Source organism: Macadamia integrifolia, chromosome 8 (genome assembly GCF_013358625.1).
Source record: "Macadamia integrifolia cultivar HAES 741 chromosome 8, SCU_Mint_v3, whole genome shotgun sequence".
NCBI classification, from domain to species: domain Eukaryota; kingdom Viridiplantae; phylum Streptophyta; class Magnoliopsida; order Proteales; family Proteaceae; genus Macadamia; species Macadamia integrifolia.
The window spans coordinates 14,533,302-14,552,116 of NC_056564.1; the positions used below are offsets into that span (position 1 = coordinate 14,533,302).

Sequence of the window (18,815 nt, forward strand, 5' to 3'; positions counted from 1 at the left end):
TGTACAAGTACAAGAGAAATGTCAGTGTGAAAATCATTTGCAACTGCTGCACCGATTCAATGAATATCAAGTGGTTGGGTTGGGGAGTCCAAATGCTCTCAGCCATCCTATGTTCATCACACCTCATCACTCATTGCAAGGATGTGGACTCCATATACCCAGTTCTCAGTCCTCAATACACGTACACGTAGAAGAAGTTTACCATATTTACAGCTTAATTCCAGTTGTCCAATGTGAGTAAATGATTGGAGTTTGGAGTTTGGATTTTGGATTAGAAATAATGAAGTTTGTTTTGGATAAGGTTGGCAAAAGAAAGATGGCATACGTTACAAGCATAAAAAAAAGCTTTTATTTCCCTGCCATGTTCAGATTTACCAGGCCAGTTTGTTCTGTAATAAAAGAGCTTGAGAGGCGAAAAGGAAAATAAGACAATTGAACTGAAGAGAAGTGAGAGGAGTTGTTTAGTGCAGCCAAAGACTTCATTCGTAGTAAGTCTATTCTTCTTTTTTGTTATCTCAATCTATTTTTTCTTGTAATGTCTCAAAACGAAGAAAATGGAGATGTTCTTCCAAGTTGGTCTATCACAGGTAAGCGAGGAAGAAAACACACCCAGGGCCAGGGCCCTATGAACACCTTATCGTCCTCAGCCTCTAATGGTGGTGAGCCTAGCAAAAGCATCACCAACGTGGACATTGTTTCATCATCATCATCATCACCATCCTCTGATAAAGAAACTGCCCATTCCCTTCTCATGCTTTCGTCTAGCAGCTCTAGTACTATAGTATCCAATGGCACCACTGTTGAAGATGACCGGCGCCGCCTTAGACGCCGCCGTGAAAAAAAATGTGATATCTGTGGAAGAATTTTTTCTTCCTTCCAAGCTCTCGGTGGCCATCGTGCTGGACATATGAAAAGGGTTTGGAGCTCTTATGGTAATGGTGGTGGTGATTATGAAGAAACCCTTCCTCGTCAAGTGAAGGAATATGAGTGTACTTATTGCTCTGCAATATATCCTTCTGGTGCAGCTCTTGGGGGGCACATGAAATATTGTTCAAAGAAGAATCTTTTGTAAAAGAAAGAGGGGGGTGGGGGGTGGGGGGGAGGGGAATAGCTGATGAATGATATATGCATGTCCCCCTCATTTTTTTTTCTTTGTTAATCTCTTTTGGGTTATCTTATAAGTATATTTGTATCCCCTCATGAAAAGTTTAGACTTATTTGAATGAATCCCATTTTACTCAAGGGTAATTATACTCAAGTCCATGACCGAGAGAACCTCCTTTAATTTCTACTTGGAGTAATGGGTGATTAATTACCTGTGTGCTAAGGAAAATTTTATTGGTGGTCTGTTATTAGATCTTCCATGTATGATTGATACTAAGATGGCAAGGAAAAAAACGAATGATACACATGGGAGTCATAGAGACATAGGTTGGAAAAAAGAATGTCGCATGGCTCCTGTGCTGCACAAAATTATCGCTTCATTCTCATGAAATAAAAATTTCATCTAATTAATGCCTCTATGTGCACTCTTATTGGCCTTTACTGTGAGAGGCCAAGTGACCTCTCTTGCCATTAAGAAATATTGAATTGACCCAAAACCCATGAAATGAATTGATGGAATAATAGACAAAGCCCGATTTAATAATCAGACACACCAAAAACAAAAAAAAAAGGAAAATTAAGTTGTGCAAGGGGATCCGTGTTCAGCTAGCATGCATTCGATGACTGGCAGCTCCAGAACATGCATCCCAAGTGCTTCCTAGCTGTTAGATGGACACTAGAGAGGATTCAGGTCCGTTACTCTCGGTTGCATGCTAACCAGCTGGCTAATAATTAATTAATGAACATAACTGATTTGTATTAATAATAAGACTTTAAGATGAGACTATATTTGGTATCCTACTAGATTACCATTTAGGATTTGGATTCTCTCCAGCTAGAGAAGCACGGAGTGAGGATAAAGTTAGGGAGGGAGAGACAGAAAATAAAACTCACACTGATACCTCTCCAATACCAACAGCCTCGACCGATGAAGAAGATCTTGATCCTACCATTTCGGTCTCAAGTCATACGTCATTGAAGTCATTAAAAACATGAAAAATTAAACTATTAAAAGTGCCAATCTAATTATATGGATTTCATCAATTTGAATGATTCCTTAAGCAATCACCATTCACGTACATTAATAAAACCTTTTAATGTTTACCAAAGAGAGAGAGAGAGAGAGAGAGAGAGAGAGAGAGAGATTGTAACCTTTTAATAATCACCGTGAAATTTCTCCATTTTTTACATATAGCTAGGAAAAGAGAAAGCCCTTTTAAGTTGCACTTTTTTTCATGTTTATAGGGAGAGAGATAGGCACGTCGTCAGTATGTTGTATGCTAATAGGCGGCACTAATAGGGGTGCGGGATGAGGCATGGTGGTCATTTCAAAAGGGAAAAGGAAGATATAGAGACAACAATCTCTAGCATGCCTCACCTATGGAATTGTAAATTATGTCAAGAATTATATAACCAATAATTAAGACGCTCTGTTCTAGTTGTTTAGTAGACTAGGGTGATGACGAATTACATGCCCTGAGGTCCGTTATAAGATATTACCATACTTTGGTGTCCTTATGGACAATTATGTTAATTAACTTATTGAGTATGACTCTAATTAAGATGCTTTGTTGTGCGACATAATAGAATCACCGCGTTTCACAAATAGAGTCCAAAATAAGGAAGGATTCTTATTAAATTATTTAATATTCCGAAGATGAAAGAAAGAGATATACATATTCTAATAAGCTCAAGTCGAGTAATCTCTCTCTCTCAAGTGTTGGGTGCCGCCATTGTTGAGGAAGGATTCATACTGTGTTCTTGCTCCATCAAGCATTGAAAGAAGTATAATTCCTACTTCTACAGATTCCGCGTTCAATATTGTAAACCATTGGAAGTGCTTCGTTTGCAATACTAAAACTATCATTTCAAATCGGAAAATTTTGATTTGGAGCCATGGATGTCAACACATAATACCATTTTTTTAATTGAGATGAAGTACATGTTAGTGGTGTGGCCACGTTGGCCTCATCCTAACATTACTTTCAATTATATCCCATACAGGAAGGGGTGTAGAGAAAAAATAGAGGGAGATTCCTGACTAGGTTGTCGATACTCTCCAACGGTAACAAAAGAAGTCTATAAAAGATAGATTTTAGAACTAAATAAGGGTCAATCACCGTGAAACCCTAAATTGCCTAATTAGAAACCAATATAATTACTCAATTGCTTCTCTCTTCAAGTGTTCTCTATGCGTGGGGTATCTTCATTGATCGACAATGACTAAAAGCACTTGCAGCCTCTTTCAGTACAAAGCAATAAAACTCAATTCAGTTAATTCCACCTCAAACTAATGTACATGACACCCTAATGAACACCACCCTTGGCTGATTGATCAACTCAAATGAGGTGTTCATAGTGATGGTGAGACCTTCAACCTTTCAAATAAGATAAGTTAGCCATCACTGCCCATTAATTTGGCACTACCTTCATCTATACCATTACTGATGCACAACACTCATAGACCTTTCAGATGCATCAAGTCTAACTAGAAAGCTAACTTAAATCCTTGGAAAATAGCCTAAAAATGTCTGTGTTTAGTGAGTTGGGGTACCAAATCGAATTAGAGATCAATAGAAGAGTGCCTCACATTGCTTGGACATTGTCCCAGCCACCATGTATGGGTCTGGTTTACACTGGGGCAGCTATTACAGGGCATGCCATAGCCATTCTGCTTCTGACATGCTCACGATATAAATGGTCGTCGGTGCAAGAGCTAAAGGAGAAGAATGAATCAACAAAGTCCATTCTCATAACAGATATCATAATGTCTCTATCTTTATCTCTTGTATATGCATTGATTTGCAGAGATTCTGCAATTCCTCTTTTCCAATTTTAAGTAGGCCAATTTCAGTTAACCAACCTTATCCAAGCTACCTTAGAACTTTGAGCACTACTTGAATAACTTCGAGATTCAGAAAATGTGAAACAATCATCTTTGTGTTGGTGTACGATGTCTTATATTCCGTCACAGTTTAACCTAGAGAATACTAGTGTAGCGCCTCGATAGGCAGGACGGTAGGGGCTGCGCCCCTCGCTCGAATTTTTTATTTGAGGGCAATTGTGTACTTTCCGGATTAGGGTTTTTCACTATATATTTGTAGCGAGTGTTTCTTTCTCTGTAATGCAAGCAATATTGAGAGGTGAGATGACGAGTGTTATAACCCTATTCTCCATTGATAGTGAAGCAGGATCTCATCTCACCGGGACGTAGGCAACTTTGCCAAACCTCGTAAAATCTGTGTGCATTGTTTGTTCTGTTTTTTTATTATCTTCTGCATCGTTTTAGGGTTGCGTTTCTACAAATTAGTATCAGAGCTCTAGGCTTTCGTTTTCTAGGGTTTACTATCACGATGGCAGGGAAGGGATCGAATGTCAACTATGATATTGAGTGATTCAATGGGAAGAACAATTTCACCCTCTGGCATCAAAAGATGAAGGATCTTCTAATACAACTGAGGTTGACGAAAACGTTGTTGGGAAAGTCGAAGAAACCTGCAAAAATTACTGACGAATATTGGGAAGAGATGGAGGAAAAGGCGATAAGTGTTATTCGATTGAATCTTTTTGATGATGCCCTACAATATGTTGTGGGTATCAAATCTATACCACAGTTATGGGAAAAACTTGAAAGCATCTACATGAAGAAGTAATTGTATTCTCTACAGATAGAGGAAGGTACGGATCTATTAGAGCATCTAAACATGTTCAATCAGATCGTAAGTAAACTTGCAAACCTAGAGGTTAAGATCGAGACGAAGACAAAGTGTTACTGTTGTTGTCGTCATTCCCATAATCATATGATCACCTGGTAACAACTCTCTTGTACGGAAAGGAGACCCTTGAGATGGATGAAGTCGCGGCTGCCCTCATGTCTAATGATACAAGGAAGAAGGCCACTAGTACAAAATCTCAAGGAGAAGGTCTTTTCAGATGTGACAAGGAGCAGAAAAGAGGGAGATCAAATTAAAAGGGATCTGGGAAGAGTCGATCAAAATCAAAAGGGACAAAGACAAAGATCTCTTATTACTATTGCAAGAAGGAGGGTCATCTGAAGAGAGAGTGCTTGAAAAGAAAGACGGACTTGAAGAAGAAGGGTGTAGATAAGACATCTGAGGAAGCTAGCATGACTGACAGTTCAGATAGAGATGATGGAGATGTACTCCCTATATCATCAGGTAAGAATCAACCTTTTGATTCTTGGATTTTAGATTCTTGATGTTCATATCATGTGTCCACATAAGGTTTGGTTTGATACATATCAACCATATAATGGTGGGTCTGTCCTAATGGGGAATGATGCTGTATGCAAGACCATTAGGATAGGCACTGTCAAAATCAAGATGTTTGATGGGATAGTAAGAACTTTAGCAGATGTGAGACATGTACCAAAATTAAGGAAAAACTTAGTATCTTTGGGGGCACTTGACATAAATGGCTACAAGTATATAGCAAAAGGTGGAGTTCTCAAAGTTATTGAGGGTGTCATAGTTGTCATAAAAGGACAGCTAACCGAAAACCTATACAGACTCATAGGGAGCACAGTTACAGGTGAAGCATCTGTGACTACAGATGCAGGATTTGATACAGATGATACCTATTTGTGGCATATGCAGTTAGGGCATATGGGAGAAAGAGGATTGATGGAGCTTCATAAAAGGAAACTGTTAAAGGGAGTGAAAACTTATAAACTGAACTTCTGCAAGTATTGTGTGTTCGGAAAACAATGCAAGGTTAATTTCAAAACTGCAAAACATAACAGTAAAGGGGTGCTTGATTATGTACATAGTGATGCATGGGGTCCTTCAACAACAAAATCTAAAGGTGGGGCAGAATACTTCGTGACCTTTGTTGATGATTATTCAAGAAAAGTCTAAATCTACTTCATGAAGCATAAAAGTGAGGTGTTCACTAAATTTAAAGAATGGAAGGCTGAGGTAGAAAGGAAGACATGAAAGAAAATTAAGTACTTGAGAACAGATAATGGAGGGTAGTACACGTACAAGTCGTTTCTAGAATTGTACAAAGATGAAGGGATTACACGTCACTTCACGGGTCCAACGAAACCACAGCAAAATGGTGTAGCTGAAATGATGAATATAACACTTCTAGAAAGAGGTCGGAGTATGAGGCTGAATATAGGGTTGAGTAAGAGATTTTGGGCAGAAACAGTAAATATGGCATGTTTCCTCATCAACAGGACTCCATCAAAGGCGATTGATTGTAAAATTTTTGAAGAAGTATAGACAGAAAAACCAGTAAATTATTCTATTCTAAAAATATTTGGTTGTCCAACCTATGCACATGTTGAGAGTGAGTAGCGTTTCAAGTTAGACTCAAAGTCTAAGCAGTGTATCTTTCTTGGTTTTAAGAAAGGCGTAAAGGGATTTAAATTGTGGGATCCAAGTTCACAGAAAGTTGTGGTTAGCAGGGACGTTGTGTTTGATGAGTCTCATACGGTGAAGTCAAATTGCAATTCACAAGCAATTGATGAAAATAAAGAAGGTTCTACTGTGCAGGTGGAGTTAGGTGAGTCAGAAACAACAAGAGAGAATGAGTCATCAAGTGACTTACCAGGGCAACAGGAAGCAATAGAAATTCCCTATACTGTGGCAAAGGATAAAGAGAAGCGTACTCACAAAGCACCTGTGAGATACGGGTTTGAAGACATGGTTGCCTATACCCTCACTGTAGGTATAGGAGATCCATCTTCCTACCATGATGCTTTGAGTGATGCATAGCATGATAAATGGATGACAACTATGATGGAGGAAATAGAGTCTCTACATAAGAACAAGACTTGGGAGATTGTGGAAAAACCCAAGGGAAGAAAAATCATTGGGTGTAAATGGGTCTTTCGTAGGAAAGAGGTAGCATCTGAGAAAGTGCGTGAAAGGTATAAGGCTAGACTTGTAGCCAAGGGCTGGCTATGCACAAAAAGAGGGGATATGTGAAACACACTTCGATCAGGGTACTACTTGCTTTGGTGGCCATGTATGATTTAGAGCTTGAACAACTTGATGTGAAGACTGCATTTCTTCATGGTGACTTGGAGGAACAGATTTACATGAAGCAGCCTGAAGGTTTCAAGGTGCGGGGAAAGGAATATCATGTTTGTCTGCTTAAGAGGTCGCTTTATGGTCTTAAGCAATCTCCTAGGCAGTGGTACAAGCGCTTTGATTCCCACATAATGAAGATTGGCTACACAAGAAGTGAGTATGATAGTTGTGTTTATTTTAAAGTGTCAAGTGATAATTCCATTATTTTGTTGATGCTTAATGTTGATGACATGCTCATTGCTGCAAAGAACAAACATGATATAATCTCTTTGAAGTCTTTGTTGAGTGTTGAATTTGAGATGAAGGATCTTGGTGCTACTAAGAAAATCCTTGACATGGAAATCCTTCAAGATAGAAATGCTGGTAAACTTTGGGTAACTCAAAAGAGGTATATTGAAAATGTGATAAAGCGTTTCAATATGGAAAAGGCGAAGCTGGTTAGCACTCAGTTAGCCAGCCACTTCAAGTTATCTGAAAGGGAATGCCCTACAACACATGAGGAGGTGGAGCATATGTCTCAGGTCGCCTATACTAATGCAGTTGGGAGTCTCATATATGCTATGATTTGTAACAAGCCGGATTTGTCTTATGCAGTCAGTGTTATTAACAGATACATGAGTAATCCAAGGAATAAGCATTGGAATGCAATTAAGTGAATCTTCAGATATTTGAGCAAGACTAAAGATATAAGTGTTATGTTCAGTGGTAAGGGAAGTTCCACATAATTGGTTGATTATGTTGATTCTGACTATGCTGGTGATTTAGACAAGAGGAGGTCTACTACAGGATATGGATTTACATTAGCTGGTGGACCTATATCATGGAGGGCGATACTTCAGTCTACAGTTGCATTGTCCACTACAGAGGCAGAGTACATGGCGACAGTTGAAGCTGCCAAGGAAGGAGTCTGGTTGGCTGAATTGGTTCGTAAGTTGGGGTTGGAGCAAGGAGGTACAGTGTTACATTGTGACAGTCAGAGTGCCATACATCTTACAAAGAATCAGGTGTTTCATGCAGGGACAAAGCATATTGATGTGAGATTTCACTTGAGAAAGATTCATACAGATCTCAATTCTGCAGATATGTTTACTAAGCCAGTTACTACAGAGAAGTTCGAGTCATGTTTGGAATTGATTAATATTACTCATTGTTGAAGATGAGGGACGCACCAAATAGGTGTGGATTTGTACCTCTGATGAGGTATGGGGATGAAGACGTCTACAAGTTATCTTTACAAGAGGCTCAACAGAATTCAAGCCAAGGTGGAGATTTTTGATGTACGATGTCTTGTATTCCATCACAATTTAACCCAAAGAGTACTGATGCAACACCTCAAAAGGCAGGACGACAGAGGGCGTAGGGGGCGCATAACCCCCCGCTCACATTTTTTATTTGATGGCAATTGTGTACTTTTCGAATTAAGGTTTTTCGCTATATATTTGTAGCGATTGTTTTTTTCTCTGTAATGCAAAAAATACTGAGAGGTGTGAAGACAAGCGTTGTAACTCTATTCTCCATTGATAGTGAAACATGATCTCATCTCACCAGAGACGTAGGTAACTTTGCCAAACCTCATAAAATCCATGTGCATTGTTTGTTATGTTTTTCCATTATCTTCTGCATCGTTTTAGGGTTACGTTTCTACATCTTGGTCCTTATATGAATTGTAGCAAGGCATAGGCTAACAGATGGAAAACTGAGATAAACTAAAAACGGTCAACATTCCCCTCTACATCGACAAACAAGTAATTAAAAAGGAAAAAAAAAAAAAAAAACACTCTTCTTTGATCAAGATAACATTAAATGTTCACACATGACAGAGCATATGCATATCCACAGACCAGCGACATCTTTCATTTCACTTCACATGAACTTCAAATTAGCAGATTGAAATGCTGACATCCTACCCATTTTAAGCTTCCATATTGATGATGCATCGAATACCTTCTCCTTTAAGCATTAACTCGAAGGCCTTGTTGATATCTGAGAATGGGACTGAATGAGTTAAGAACTTCTCAAGCTCAAGTTCCTGCACACAGGACACAAAAAGGATCCACATTATACTGTAAGTATTGTCACTAAACCAATGCCTGATACTAGATTTTTTCGTAAATGATAATTGAAATACTAAATAACCAATATTTCTTTCTAGCTAACCTTGCTCATGTATTTTTCTACAACAGAAGGGAGATCCGAACGTGGCTTGTAGTTCCCAAAGAAGGTCCCCTTGAGAGTCCTTTCATTCAGTAAGTTCATTGGGTGGGTCTTGAATACAGCTTCCTTGTGTGGAACACCAACAAGAACAGCAACACCCCAACCCTGTTGATTGAGATGAAATCACTGTTATTAGATATTGTAAATTTCACACTTAACCAAGAGAACGATAATGATTGAGAAGTAAATACACATCAGAACCTACATCGTGAACACATTCAAATGCAGAGATCATGGCATCAATATTTCCGGTACACTCGACGCTTCGGTCAACTCCTCCATTAGTCATCTCAGCAAGGACCTAAATACAGTAGTCAAAGAACATAATCACATATCCATACTACTAAAGAGATACAGACAAGATTCTGAAAAGGTGAGAAACAGACCTCTTGAACAGGTTTGTCATGGTCTTTTGGGTTCACAAACTCATTAACACCGAACTTCTTTGCTGTTTAGAAAGAATGTCTAATCAATAACTAGTAATATAAGTTTAAACTTTTGCCTAGAGACTCTGGATCCCTACTACTTCATATTGCAATGCAATCACTTACCTTCATGGAATCTGTTAGGGTTCACATCAACACCGATAATCCTTGAAGCTCCGGCGATCCTGGCTCCTTCCGCAGCCTACACATTGCAAAACCATAAGAAAATTCATCATTAGAGGAAATGGAAGAAACATAAATGTCAAATTCATCCATTGCAAAAGATAGAAACTCACAGCAAGGCCTACAGCTCCTAATCCAAAGACTGCTACTGTTGAACCCTTAGCAGGCTTCGCAACATTCAAGGTAGCACCAAGACCTTAAAACAAAAACCCAAACTCCATCAATCCAAAAAAAAAAAGCTACATTTGTGAAGGGCTGGATTTTTTTTTTTTTTTTTTAACTAATCATCTTCTTGTTCACTCACCAGTTGAGATTCCACAGCTTAGAACACAAACTTTATCAAGAGGAGCCAAAGGGTTAATCTTGGCAACAGAGCCAACATGGCATACAGTATACTCGCTAAACGTGGAAGTGCCCACGAAGTGATAGATGGGCTTCCCATTGATGGAGAATCTCGACTGGCCATCTCCGATCATCACACCCCTATCTGTGTTGATCCTAAGGAGCCTGCACATGTTGCTTTCCTCTGACTTGCAGTGGTCACAGTCCTTGCATTCCCCTGTGAACACAGGTAGGACATGGTCTCCTGGTTTGAGATCCGTCACTCCCTCTCCCACACTCTCCACGACCCTAAAATTAACAAATCGAACAGACCAAATCAATTACAGAATTAAAACAGAATCTTTGAAGATTCATTTCAATTCATCACAGTGATCAAGCATAAACTTGAACAACAACTAAGAGATTTATATTGAAAAAGTAGGATTCGGATGACATACCCTCCTGCCTCGTGCCCATAAATGCGGGGAAACAGGGGATTTTGTCCCTGCAAAACAAAACAGGAAACCCATGTCACTTCCAGCTCTGGAATCTGTAACCCTAATTTCAGTAAAATCTAATTCAAACAGATATGAAAAAAAATAAAAAAAAGGAGAACAGTAGATCGTCATTGCCCTCTTATCACCTCTACATTAACAGTTTCAATTCTCAAGTTAGATGGTTGGATGGTAACAAATAGTACGTAGAAGTTATTACCTTGGCCTCCCAGAAGTAGACATCAGTATGGCAGAGTGAGGTGTAGAGGATCTTCAAACGAACCTCCATTGCCTGTGGTGGGGCCACCTCCACTTCTTCGATCACAAGTGGCTTCCCTGCTTCCCATGCCACCGCAGCTGCCCCCACAACACAGAAACAACCACGGAATGAGGAAGAAGGAAAAAAAAAAAATACATGATCAAACCAAAAGCTACGAATGAATAGGTTACAATATCAAGCTCTTCATCCTAAATCAGAGATTACTAAAACCCAGTTCAGTGATTCATTAATAAACCTTGAAGATCCCAGAAAACTCAAAACTTTAAACCTGAAACTCCCCAATAGAAACCAAAATCCACCCAAAAGCAAATGAACAATAAGAGGGTCAACGAGTAAAAATACCTCTGCAGCGTATAACCTTTCCAGCAGTACTCGACATATTTCTCTCTTCTCTTAATGGATCACTGAACGTAGAAATCTTCTGATTGTGAAATGTGAAGTGCTTGTCGGGGTTGCAATGCTTTAATATGCGAGGGCGAATGAGGGACGAAGATTAAAAAATACCTTTTCAAAAGCCCACTGTCGAATTCCTTCCAATTGGCCACCAAATTCCAACGTCTACAATACAACGGTGACGTGTAAAACCACTCCCATGGTTTTGTTCTCTTGGATTTCTGTTTTGTGGTTTCTGGTTTCGGTGCTCTATCTACGCGGTAGAGCAATTGAAGTCAATATCCTGACAATGAGCCTCGCAGCTGATTCCAAACCTACGGCTGCTGTATGGGCTCTCATGTTCATCTGATCATGGTTAGTAGTTTTGCAAAACTACTGGCTGGTTTTGAATAGACGAAACCACCATGAGTTAAGCCAATGAATTGGCAGGTGGATTTAAGATATTAAATTGTTACATAAAAAAAGCCTTTAAGATGTTAAATAAGGGAGAGGTTTCCTAAGCTACCAGCGTGGGAAGGTATATGCACGTTGCACCAATTAACGATCTGCAAAAGATATTAACCATTTGAATCCCATATTTTCAAAACAGAAACGTATAAGCCAGCTAAAAATTGACAGCGCGCTTAGTCTCGATCTCGGCTTTCTGTATCGATATGTTTCCGGTGCTCCCGGCTCGGGCTGATGCAATGGGTAGAGATTATGGTTTTAAGTATTGGTATCATATCCAGTTATCTATATTGATTTGACACGTATCAGATCTCAATGCCTAATCAATATTGTATCAATTTGAATGATATGAATCAGGGGTCAGAAATGTCAAAACACCAAAAATCCTTTTCTAAAGGTAAGGCATGGGTTTTATGTCCAATATGGGCAATTTGATACTGATCATTTTGCTACCATAACGGTTTGGCAAATGTCAGATCTTGATACTTGATCAACACCCATTCTGTTTCTGATGAACACATTTATGCATGAAATCTTATGTAATAAAGCATGTATTTTACATATTTAGAATAGAGCTACCTTAGATGGAAATATTTTTTTTTACAGGTTTTGTATTTTAAAGGCCTTAAGTATTATCGGACGTCATATCTCTCCAACAACAACTACCTAGTGTAGTTGGTGAGCTATGGTGTGCAAAATTCCCTTACTCACCAGGAGGGGTTTCTTGCTCAAAAAAAAAAAAAAATAAATAAATAAATAAATCTTGTCCAAATCTTCTCTCTCTTCCACATCATCACCAGAATATTGTCCAAATCACACAAAGTAAGAAGGAAAATCGTGCACGGGAAAAAAAAATCAGCCAAAGAGGGTTGCGCAAGATTTGAAGAGAGGGAGAAAAAGAAGAGAAAAATAAATTTTAAAAAAGAAGGAAAGAAAATAAGCAAAAAAATTATAGGAAATTTGTCCAAGTTTATTTATCTCTTCTCTCTCCTCCACCTTAGTACTTTTGGTCTCAAAATATCTCACCTACTAATTGTGGGTTTTTCCATTTTAGGAAAAATAAATTTGTTACCCTACCTCCCCATTCCCTATAAATACAACTCATATAAGAGGAGGGGAGACATTTCACTATTCTTCTCGAGTTTTTTTTAATTGCTCTCTCTCTCTCTCTCTCTCTCTCTAGTTTTAGTTCTTCATTCCTTTTGTTTTAATCACTTTTGTAATAGTATTTTTATTTCAATTAATGTAAGCACTCTTTTTATTTTTATTCAGCCTTTTATGTTTATGATTTATGCAATTGAGTTGAAATTTTTAAGTTATAGTTATAGGCTTAGATCTAGGTGACAATATCACGAGCCGTGGAGCATCTCTTTTTCAAGTTCAGTTTTTCTTTCTTCAAGATTTATTTTCTTCAAGCCTAGAAATTTCAAATTTTGTTCATTCTATATCTAATTTTTAGAGTTGGTAGTATCTCAAATCACCCAAGCTTTCAAGTTCAAGCATTGATTCAGGTAGATAGGCTTCTTCAATAGTCTTCTCTCCCCCCTCTCATTCCCTCTTCTGACTACCCTTTCTTTCTTAATTTAGGATTTTAATTTCAGTTGTTACATTATTATTTTTCCTTTCCCCCAAGGTTCATGGGTAGTGTATGTGTTGGCTTTGTCCCTCCTAGCCATAGAACCATCATTTTATTATTTTTATTTTAATTGTCTCCCTTTCCCTAAAGCCAAATAGAGTAACTCTTGTAAGAGTGACTCTCTGGTCAAGTAGGGAAGCTCATATTATGATGCATCCCTCGGGCTAAGTAGAGAAACCTACTTGTGAGACTCTCTCTAGCTTTATCCCCTTTCTTTTACTTTATTTTTATTTCAGCATTTTTTTTCCTTCATTGCTTTTTGATTGCGTGGGTTGTTTATTTTCAGTTATTTATTTATTTAATTTTAATTGCGTGACTTGCCTATTTAAATTCTTAGATAACCAATGGTTAGGACGTTTTTTTAAATATATATGTTTATGATGGTAGTTAGAATTAGATCACAACCATTAATCGATTCACTTTCACATTATTAAAAGAAGCCACAAATAGTGGTTGCCCTCCTTGTGTTTGACCCGTAGCTACACTGATCCATACGCTTGCGGTTATATTTTAAATTCTAACAGTTTCAATGCTCTAAAACTAAGGTAAGATATGCCTCGCAAAGTGATGATGAATAATTAGGCTATTCCGCAGCTGGCTTAAAGTAAGGGTCTGTTTCGATGCTCCCGACCTTCAACTCCTCACTTTATGTGAGAGAACGTGAGAAAGAATACACACAAAATGGTATACAAATTTTTCCCAAAACAAAATGGCAACACTTACTAATTACCTACTAAAAACGATGACGCATTTCTAGGTCCTCTTCAACCATCTCAGTCATCTCAGTGTGCATTCGATGGGAGGGATGACCTAGGGTTATATACCTATGTGTTGGAACGCGTATTTAAGTATTTTGAATGCACATGTAATTAGATATTTTCAATTGTCAAATGTCGTGCTGGGCATCCTTGGAGTTAGAGAGGATCTAAATCCTTATAAAACATATGTTCAAACAATTGGCTTTTAAAATACATTATTTTCATCATTTTATTACAATATCAATCACAAACATTAAGGTTGCTCCATTACGAGTTAATAGTCATAGGATCTTTTTTTTTTTTTTTTTGGTAAAGAAACTTTATTAACTACGGTGAAACACCGTTCAGTGCAATCAGCAAACAGAAGGGAAGAAAGAGCAGGGGGCGGGGCGGAAAACAGAAGCAAAGTTGATTGCATAGTTGCAGAAGAGGAAGCTAGGAAATCAACTACGGCGTTGCCCTCACGCAATGTATGGCAGAAGATTACAGAAGGAAGCCTCTACAAGATAGTGAGGCAGTCATTGATGATGTTAAAGATACGCCAAAGACACGACTCGGACCGGCGTTGAAGTAGGTTGACTATTAGCAGGTTATCACTCTCCACCATTAATGGTTGGAAGTTCTGATCCAATGCCCAGAGAAGTGCAAGACGCATTGCTAACGTCTCATCCACCACCGCATGCGCCACTCCAATTCCAAGAGAAAATTACGCATAGATGCATTTGAGTCTCTGCAAATACCTCCAATTGCTTCAGGTCCCAAGTTTACTAGCTCTGTTAACTTTAATTTTCAGGCAATCTGTGGGAGGGGGCTGCCAAGAGACCATACGAGTGTTGGTGGTGGATGTGTAAGTTGCTGGAGGAAAGAAGAAGCGAGCCTCGGCTATGGCTTTGCAGAGGATAGCGGCTGGAATGAACCGTTGTTGACGAAAAACCCAATCCCAATATATAACCCATAATTGCCATAAAACACTACAGAATAAAGCTGATTGGCAAAGATTGTCTCTGTTAATGGGGCCACTAAGACAGAAATGTGGAAGGCAATCCGCCAAGGAGAAAAGGGGAGCTGATCCAAGAAGAGGACTGAGAGAGTCACACCTGTGTGGAGAAAGGGCAGAGAAAAAAGAGATGATCCGGATTCTGATCCGCATTGTGACACAGTTGACACAGATGTGAGATGTTGAAGCCCCTTTGTATTCGGAGATCAGGAAGTGGTAGACCGTTGAGAGAGATTTTCCAAATCAAGTGCTGGATTTTAGGAGTCGTGGGAAGATTCTAGATTTTATGCCAAGGGAACGCTGACTGAGAAGTCTGCCTACCACCATTAAGGATAAGATGACATGCCGAGGCTACAGAAAACTTGCCAGAAGAATTCAAACACCACATGATTTTATCAACTGAAGGGAATATAGGAATGGATATGGAAAGGATTGCAGTTGCTATATTTGGAGGCCACCATTGCAAGATGAGATCTCTACGCCAAGTTTTGTTCATTGGGTTAATGAGATGAAGAACATTAGTTGGAGTTGAATGATGTATTGGAAACGGAGCCGCCGATGGCGGATGATTTGGAATCCAATAGTCGCTCCATGGATTAATGGATTGGCCATCACCAATGACATGAAATGCACCTTAAAGACGAATGTCCCTAGATAGGCAAACCGATTTCCATCCCCATGAAGTTATAACTGGGCATTTTGCTTGAAGGAAGGTGGAGTGGGGAAAATATTTCTTCTTCATTAAGGAATGCCATAGTGAAGATGGATGGACGAGGAGTTCCCGACCTTTCTTAGCAAGCAATGCTAGGTTCATCACCTCTGCTTTCTTGATGTTGAGTCCTCCCATATTCTTTGGTTGACATATTGTACTCCAAGCAATTGTGGGCGTTTGACGAGAGGTACCGTTTGACCAAAAGAAACTGCGGCTTGTGTAATCCAAGCTCTTATGCATAGATGCAGGCAAACTGAAGCATGACATTACATATTGAGGCATCGTTGCAAGAGAGGACTGAATCAAAATCACCTTCCCCGCGGGACTGAGAAATTGGGCTTTCCGGTGTTTGAGTTTTTGAGAAACCCGGTCCATGAGATCTTGACAATGCAATTTAGAAAGTTTGCCGCTGAATATAGGAATCCCCAAATACTTATGAATTTGCGCAGTTCAGCAAATTTGAAAATGCTCACTTAGCCTTCTCTTAATTGAGAAATCTACATTGGGATTGAATTGGGCATGAGTTTTAGAAATGTTGATCTTCTTACCTGAAAAACAACAATATTCTTCTAAGATGGTTGAAAGAGCGTGGGCCTCCTAAAGAGAGGCATTGCCAAATAAAATAAGATCGTCAGCAAAGGCTAAATGCGAGATTCATTCACTGCCTCGACAAAGTTGGATTCCGCTAATATTTCTGGATTGCACACTTAAAGCCATTCGAGTAGATAACACCTCGGCACAAAGAACAAAGAGGTAGAAGGATAGTCGATCCCCTAGGCGGAGACTGCGAGAAGGCATGAAGAATGGCATCAGAGTCCCATTACACAACACACTAAGTTGAGATGATGACACGCAAAACATAATTCTGCGAACCCAATCCGCATCAAAACCATAGGCGAGCAAAGTACGTTGAAGGAATGACCACTCAACCCTATCATATGCTTTAAGCGTATCGACCTTAAGAACAACATAACCCTGTCAACCTCGCCTTGAGGCATGTATCTTTTGGAGAAGCTCGTTACATATGAGTACATTGTCTTGAATATGACGTCCCTTTATGATCCCATTTTGATTAAACGAAATAATCTTGTTGAGCAAAGGGCACAACTTGTTGACTAGGATGCTAGTGATGACTTTGTACACGAAATTGCATAGTCCAATATGTCTGTATTCAGCGATGGAAGACGGCCGCTCCATCTTAGGGATTAATGCAATGAAGGTGTGATTGAGTCTTAAAGAAAAGGTACCTGTAATGAAGAAATTCTTGACTGTCAAACACACTCGTAGGATCTAGTTAGGAACAATTTTTTTGCAATATGGACATTTTACATTATGACCCTCCCCAGATCATGTATAGGGAGAAAGCCCTCTACACTGGTACGCCCACTCCTATGAAATTGCTATCTACTCATGGATTCTCCAATGACGTTATGTCTTTTTATGCCATTCCAAATGATTTGAAATCGATTTGGATATGCTCATTTGGACCGATCTGGATTGAAATCGATCAAGATCGATCTAAATTTCGATTTATCTGGATCGGACTGATTCTTGGGGTTTTCAGGTATCCTAATCGTTTCTAACCTCATAGGTTTGAAAGCCGCTCCGATACTGAAAGTGAAATCGAGAGCACATGTAACTCTTTCTGTCGTGCTGACATCTGTCTTCCTTTGCCAGACCTAGGGGTGTCAATTCTTAAACCGAACCGGTAAAATCGGCTGGACCGAACCGATAACAACACGGACTGAACCGAACCAAAGCCTTATTGGTTCGGTTCGGTTTGGAGTATTGCAACCCCAAAACCAAATCGAACCGCACCAGAAATTGGATGAACCCGAAATCGGCTCAAAACCCGGATCGAAATTGAAACCAAACCGGTAAGAAACCAAAACACTCCAAAATTCATTAAAAAAAATCAAAATTTGCATAGTTTTGTAAACATTTGTATGAAAATTCGAATCCAAACTGAACCAAAAACCAAAACCAACCCGATTACAAATCGATTTAAGAAACCGAAGACAAACCAAAACCAAACCGCACCGAAACCAAAACTGAAACCGAAATTTCCTTATTGGTTCGGTTTCGGTTTCAACTTTTCCACACCAAAACCGGCTCAACTCGGACCAAAACCAAGCCGGACCGACCGATTGACACCCCTAGCCAGACCCCACCATCCCTCAAAATTCTTCAGCCCAAGCCCTACTAACATTAACATACTCTCATCCCCTTCTAATTGCTTATCCTCATAAATCCCACCCCATGATTCAATCACCATGATTCAATCACCCCATGGTTCTTGATTCCATAAAAATACCCTTTATTTTCCCTTCACTATAAATAATAATAATAATAATAATAATAATAATAATAATAAGAATAAAAAAAATCAATGTAAACCTCTTTAATATAGGGAGAAGTTTCCCTTCACAACGTTGAACCTCACCACGCGATCGAAGGGTCGAGACCCCCTCCCCCACCCTGAGGAGTCCAAATGGGCCATTCATCATGGCCTTATGGGAACTTGGTTCTTTGATATGGCACAAGTTTTCCTTAGCCCATAAGCGAGGAAGAATCCATTCCGCCATCTTCTTAGGATCCGTTAGATTAGAATTGTTAAATCTAGGCCATTGAATAAGAGCTTATGCATGTGTTAAATCATTCCATGAAACAAAAAGGGGATAATCATCCGATGAAACAAAATTTTGTTGTGATATACCCATAGAAGCAAGGTGATCAGTACCTAAATAGCCTCTTTGAATATATGCTAAAAACTTATTTGATCAAATCCTTGA

The 18,815-nt window shown here is 39.1% G+C and overlaps 2 protein-coding genes across 2 annotated transcripts; one reads left to right on the forward strand and one right to left on the reverse strand.

Moving 5' to 3' along the window:
* Positions 1–1,087, forward strand: LOC122085425 (zinc finger protein ZAT1-like). Its single transcript, XM_042653856.1, has one exon. It carries the CDS (start codon positions 536–538, stop codon positions 1,070–1,072), a length of 537 nt encoding a protein of 178 aa, XP_042509790.1. The 5' UTR covers positions 1–535; the 3' UTR covers positions 1,073–1,087.
* Positions 1,088–8,921: 7,834 nt separating this feature from the next.
* LOC122085959 (alcohol dehydrogenase 1-like) lies at positions 8,922–11,569 on the reverse strand. Its single transcript, XM_042654588.1, has 10 exons — positions 11,423–11,569; positions 11,021–11,157; positions 10,765–10,811; positions 10,290–10,615; positions 10,099–10,181; positions 9,929–10,004; positions 9,764–9,825; positions 9,583–9,678; positions 9,321–9,482; positions 8,922–9,192 (listed from the first exon to the last, which is right to left on the reverse strand). Exons 1-10 carry the CDS (start codon positions 11,457–11,459, stop codon positions 9,076–9,078), a joined length of 1,143 nt encoding a protein of 380 aa, XP_042510522.1. The 5' UTR covers positions 11,460–11,569; the 3' UTR covers positions 8,922–9,075.
* Between the last annotated feature and the right edge of the window lie 7,246 nt (positions 11,570–18,815).

Excerpts from the sequence above, each read along its gene's own strand:
- LOC122085425 (XM_042653856.1), top strand. The coding sequence starts at position 536 with ATGTCTCAAAACGAAGAAAATGGAGATGTTCTTCCAAGTTGGTCTATC.
- LOC122085959 (XM_042654588.1), bottom strand. The coding sequence starts at position 11,459 with ATGTCGAGTACTGCTGGAAAGGTTATACGCTGCAGAG. Across the intron at positions 9,679-9,763 it reads ATGACAAACCTGTTCAAGAG|GTCCTTGCTGAGATGACTAA; the intron begins GTCTGTTTCTCA and ends TACTGTATTTAG. Across the intron at positions 9,193-9,320 it reads TAGAAAAATACATGAGCAAG|GAACTTGAGCTTGAGAAGTT; the intron begins GTTAGCTAGAAA and ends TCCTGTGTGCAG.